The sequence below is a fragment of the Vitis riparia genome, chromosome 16, assembly GCF_004353265.1.
Source record: "Vitis riparia cultivar Riparia Gloire de Montpellier isolate 1030 chromosome 16, EGFV_Vit.rip_1.0, whole genome shotgun sequence".
In the NCBI taxonomy this organism is placed as follows: Eukaryota; Viridiplantae; Streptophyta; class Magnoliopsida; order Vitales; family Vitaceae; genus Vitis; species Vitis riparia.
In genome coordinates this window covers 7,320,512-7,325,462 of record NC_048446.1, presented here as the reverse complement: position 1 = coordinate 7,325,462, position 4,951 = coordinate 7,320,512, and the positions used below count along the sequence as shown (strand labels likewise).

Sequence of the window (4,951 nt, the reverse complement as noted above, 5' to 3'; positions counted from 1 at the left end):
AACAACAATTTACATCTTCTTGGACGATTTCACATGACTGTGCGAAATTTTCACATGATCATGCGAAATCAGCTTTGAAATTCCCCTTGGCTTGCAACACAAATCCACTTTCTGGTCCATTTCACATAGTCATGCGAAATGGAAATATTTAATTTTTGAACTCCTTTTTGTCATTTCTTCCATTTCTTTCTTTTGAATCCACCTCAACCACCTACAAATCAACTCCAAATCTTGGTCCAATTGCATTGATTCTTCCTCATCATGCACATTATTTGCCCTCCTTAATTCCATTTCTCTTTTGTCACTCAATGCTTCAAAAATCACCTTGAAATATCTCCAAAACTTCATAAAAACCATTAGTATCTCTTGCAAGGGCAACAATGTATTACTTGGGCATATTAATTAGGCATAATTATTGTTCAAAAGGTATGGAATTCATGAGAATTATTATTTAAAATGTGTTGTTTTTTAGTAGTAATCAACTGTCATATTACTCTTAGTCAATGAGAATGGTGGTGATAGAATAGCAACGAAAGCAAAGAGAGGATAGGATTTATGTTTGTGTATTATAAAAGCTTAGGTTAAGAAAAGAAAAAAAAAGGTCACTTTTCCCCTTCTATTCACATAATTTTCTTAGAAAAAATACCATGTTAATAACAAACACTTCTAAAAGTGTGCAACACTAATTGAGTAAAAATGAAAAATACAAGGTTTTAATTTGAAACTCATGCGAGGCTTGACAAAAAGTAACATATCCATATTAGTTAGAAGTAGTTTCGATTGTCATTTATTTCTCTATAAATCATGATACTTTTTCCTATGATGTATCTTTGATATCAAAGCCAATCCATAAGTTCTCTTAAAGCCACTTATTAATTTTATAGCCTACTATTTTTGAATAACAATCTCTTATCCATTTATTATATTTCTTTTTAGAAAAAAATCTCTTGCACAAACAATATTATTTAAATAGCAACAATAAACTTACATTGATCAATGTGTACAACATGATCAATATCTAGGCTACACACTCATAATAATAAAAAAAGATAAATTCTTGTTCACTCTATTAATTCTGAGATGACTGCCAACTCTTGTTGAAGAGATCTTTTCCGCATTCTAGTATTTGTTCTTGTTGAATCTATGGAAGCAAAAGGGTTGGGCGGCATGGTTAAATTGTCTCCTCCTCCTTCCAACATTTGAATGACAACTTTCATGGAAGGGCGATCTATTGGATACCATTGGATGCACCAAAGTCCCACAATTGTTAGCTTCTTTGCTATTTTAATGTCTCCCTCTTCCACAATTCGAATACACACGTCTCCACCTTGATCTAACTGATTATAAACCCATTCTGGGAAGTATACTTGACTAGTCTTCTCCATTGTAACATCAATATTCTTCCTTCCTCCTACCATTTCTAGTAGCAAGATTCCAAAGCTATAAATATCTGACTTATAGGATACATTTCCAAAGTTCCTTGATAATACTTCTGGTGCAATATAGCCGATGGTCCCTCTTGCTGTTGTCATTGAAACTGCACTTTGTTCCTTGGAACATAATTTGGCTAGACCAAAATCAGAGATTTTTGGATTAAAGTTTTGATCAAGCAAAATATTATGAGGTTTGATATCGAAATGGAGAATTCTTCTATCACAACCTTGGTGAAGATACTCAATTCCTTTAGCTATGCCTAAAGCAACATTTTGAAGCTTCTCCCAGCTAAGTGAGCAGTCCTTGATAGATTTTGAAAATATATACTTCTCCAAAGACTCATTTGGTAAGAACTCATAAATTAAAGCTCGTTTAACTCCATCAGCACAAAATCCAACCAAGCGAACCACATTGACATGATGGATCCTACCCATTGTTGCCACTTCATTAATGAACTCTTCTCCATTTTCTTTTGAATTGTTTAGGATCTTTACTGCAACAAGAATGTCACTAGAAAGCTTTCCTTTATACACAATTCCATATCCGCCTTGACCCAATTTTTCCTTGAAGTGATTTGTAATCTTCTTAATATCAGCATAGGAGTATCTTGAGGGCTTGAGAGCTTTATAGTCTTCTAAAAAGTGTTCTATCTTTTTTGTATTCTCTCTTTCTAATTTGTCTGAGCTATACACATGATAGAGTGCGATGACTACAAGCACCAGAAGACAGAAACTGAGGATTACCGCTGCATGTGATCAGAAAAAATAAAATAAAAATGGTATGTCTAAATAGATGCAGAAAGAGTCTAATAATAATCTTTGCTCTCTTCCTAATCCTTAATCAAAAGGGAATTATGAGTGAGTAGAATGTCACCTGTAACCAGTTTGTTTTTTGATACACCTGTAAGGAAAATAATACAATTATTAGACTGTTAAACTTGGTAAGCCCCTCCCATACTACTATGTGTGTCGTAGAGTTAAGAAAATAATAATAAAAATAAGAGTTTAAGCATGTGAATTCTTGCTTCACGTTTTCCTCAGTAGTATAATTTATAATTATATTTTCCTTCTGCTTTGATATTTTCAAGATCCAAGTCCTATATAATTTATCTACAACAAATAAATCCCCCTAAATAAGTAGTATGATCAGGATTTAGAATAGCAGAGGAAGCAGATCGATTGTAGAGGAATGAATTCATAAGTATCTTTTGCAGGCTTACCAATACATTCAGTTTCAGGTTCTTTGCCGACATTGCTCTTCAGTCTGCATTTCTTACCTTCTCTTTCGCAGTTTCTACATATCAATTCTGACCATGTTAAGGAAAAATTATTTTCCCCATTAACTATATCATCTGGGAGAGTAACGTCATAAATCTTGTGGCAAGAGGATAGGTCCAACGATCCAAGATAATTGTCAGAACGAACAGCATAGACTGGGTTGCTGAGGAGAATAGTGCAAGGGATGGACAAAAAGTAAGAGTAGTCGCTTTTATTTGAGGAACAATTGAACAAGGTGTAGTCACTTAGGTCGTTGAAAGGTGTAAGTTTGAACCGGAAGGGAGAAGCAGACAAAGTAAGGTTTTGAAGCTGTCTTTGAAGGCAAAAATCTGGGTCATGGACAATAATCTCCTGAGAGTTGTAATTTATCTTCTTCACTGAGAGGCTTACGGAATATGGCAGCTCTAGGATGGTCTGCTTGTTTTCTATACAAGATATCTCAAACCCAGGATAGCCACAATGATATGGCTGGTCTTTTAGCCGGAAGGGGAACCTGATAACTGGGCCATGGTTGCTGCATCTTGATATCTTGCACTCATCTTGGCTCGCTCCAATCTCTACAAACCATCTCATAAACAAGAACAGAAACAAAGAGATTACCATTTTTAAGCAATTTCTCATGCCCATAGCTTTTGGTCTGTTCCTCCAGCCTTTCTTATTGATTCAATTTTTTTTGTATTTTTCAAGGAAAGAACTCCTATATATTCAATACCAAAATGAACTAGAAGTGGAAAAGGAGATAAGATCCTATGCCACTTGCTTCACTTTAGACAGCTTGACTCCTACAATGAGAAGCATGCGGTAAACTTCCTTGATATTTGCTACATGGACAAGGTTTCCTTACAACTCCAATGCAATTTACTTAGTTGTGGTTGTACATTGATGATGACCCGGCCGGCCAAATATGATGAGGGGAAAAAAAAAATCAAAGATTTTGGGTAGTTGATTGTGACACCAATGCATAGTCAAAGAAAGTTGAACTCTAACCTGGCTTAGCCCATTGGGATATTATTTTATCTTCTACAGAAACTTGGGGATGCCCAAAACCAAGGCGTGCAGCTTCTCTTTCTGAATCTGAACTTATGATGGTGAGAGAAGTAAAACTTGTGGGAGCAGGCCTCATAACATTCCTCCATATCTGTTTTCTTTCATTTTGAGATGCTAGTGAAAACCAGCTCTGCAGACTCTCTTCTTGTGGAGATATTCAAAACATCACCAACCTTTTTCAATTAAAAGGTGGTAAGCCCAGCTGTGGTAATCCTGATCCGGCATATGAATTGGATTGTGGAATCAACCATATAATCTTTTAAGGCAAATACCATGTTGAGGGGATCAATTACCATAACTACACCATTAGAGTAGTAGTTGCTAGGTGTACACAAAATTTTCTAATAAGAAAATTGTAGATAAAATTGTAAACTAACTTTATTTATGAAGTTAGAAATAGTCTTTAATATGTTCTTTGATTCTTCTTAAGCTTTACTTGAACCTTGGTTTGGTTTAGACCTTACTGCGTCTTGAGCTTGGGCTTCAACTTTAAATTGTCTTGGACTGAACTCTAGCTTGTCTTAAGTTTTGGCTTGAACCTTTGGGCTTGGGCCTGTCTTAGGCTTAGCTTGGGTTAGACTTTAGCTTGTCTTTAACTTGGGCTTGGACTTTGGTGTAGCTAAAGTTCACCAAGGGCGTGAATGTTTTATCTTAGATTGAAGATGCTTTAAACTTGGTCTTTGAATTTTTGAAGTTTGATCTTTGAATCTTGGAAGGTTTGATCTTCAAATCTTCGAAGGCTTGGTCTTTGAATCATCAAAGGCTTGATCTTCAAATCTTCAAATCTTCAAAGGTTGATTTTCAAACCTTCAAAGCTTGATTTTCAAACATTCAAAAGCCTGATCTTTAAATCTTTGAAGACTTGATATTCAAATCTTTAAAGGCTTGATTTTCAAATCTTCAAAGCTTGAAGAACTCCTTGAATGCTTGAGGGTAACTTTCTTCAACTCTTCTCAAGTGTGGAAGTCTCTTCTTTTCTAATTAGTGTATGTTTTTTAAAGTTCTCTATTTATAAGGGTTAAAAGATACATATTTGGATAGTTTTCTTTATTTCTTAATCAAAGTTAATATTTAGGGAGATTATTATTCATCACATTTGGAGTCTTAACTTTGGAATATTATTCTTTAATTAAAAATTAATATTTAAGAAAGTTGGAAAGCATATTTGGATACTTTTAATTTATTTTTTTAAT

The 4,951-nt window shown here is 34.6% G+C and overlaps 1 protein-coding gene across 1 annotated transcript; it reads right to left on the bottom strand.

Annotated features, from left to right (window-relative positions):
* Positions 1-1,061: 1,061 nt before the first annotated feature.
* LOC117933205 (rust resistance kinase Lr10-like) lies at positions 1,062-3,834 on the bottom strand. The gene is made up of 3 exons (XM_034854599.1): positions 3,699-3,834; positions 2,606-3,268; positions 1,062-2,179 (listed from the first exon to the last, which is right to left on the bottom strand). Exons 1-3 carry the CDS (start codon positions 3,832-3,834, stop codon positions 1,062-1,064), a joined length of 1,917 nt encoding a protein of 638 aa, XP_034710490.1.
* Positions 3,835-4,951: the final 1,117 nt, after the last annotated feature.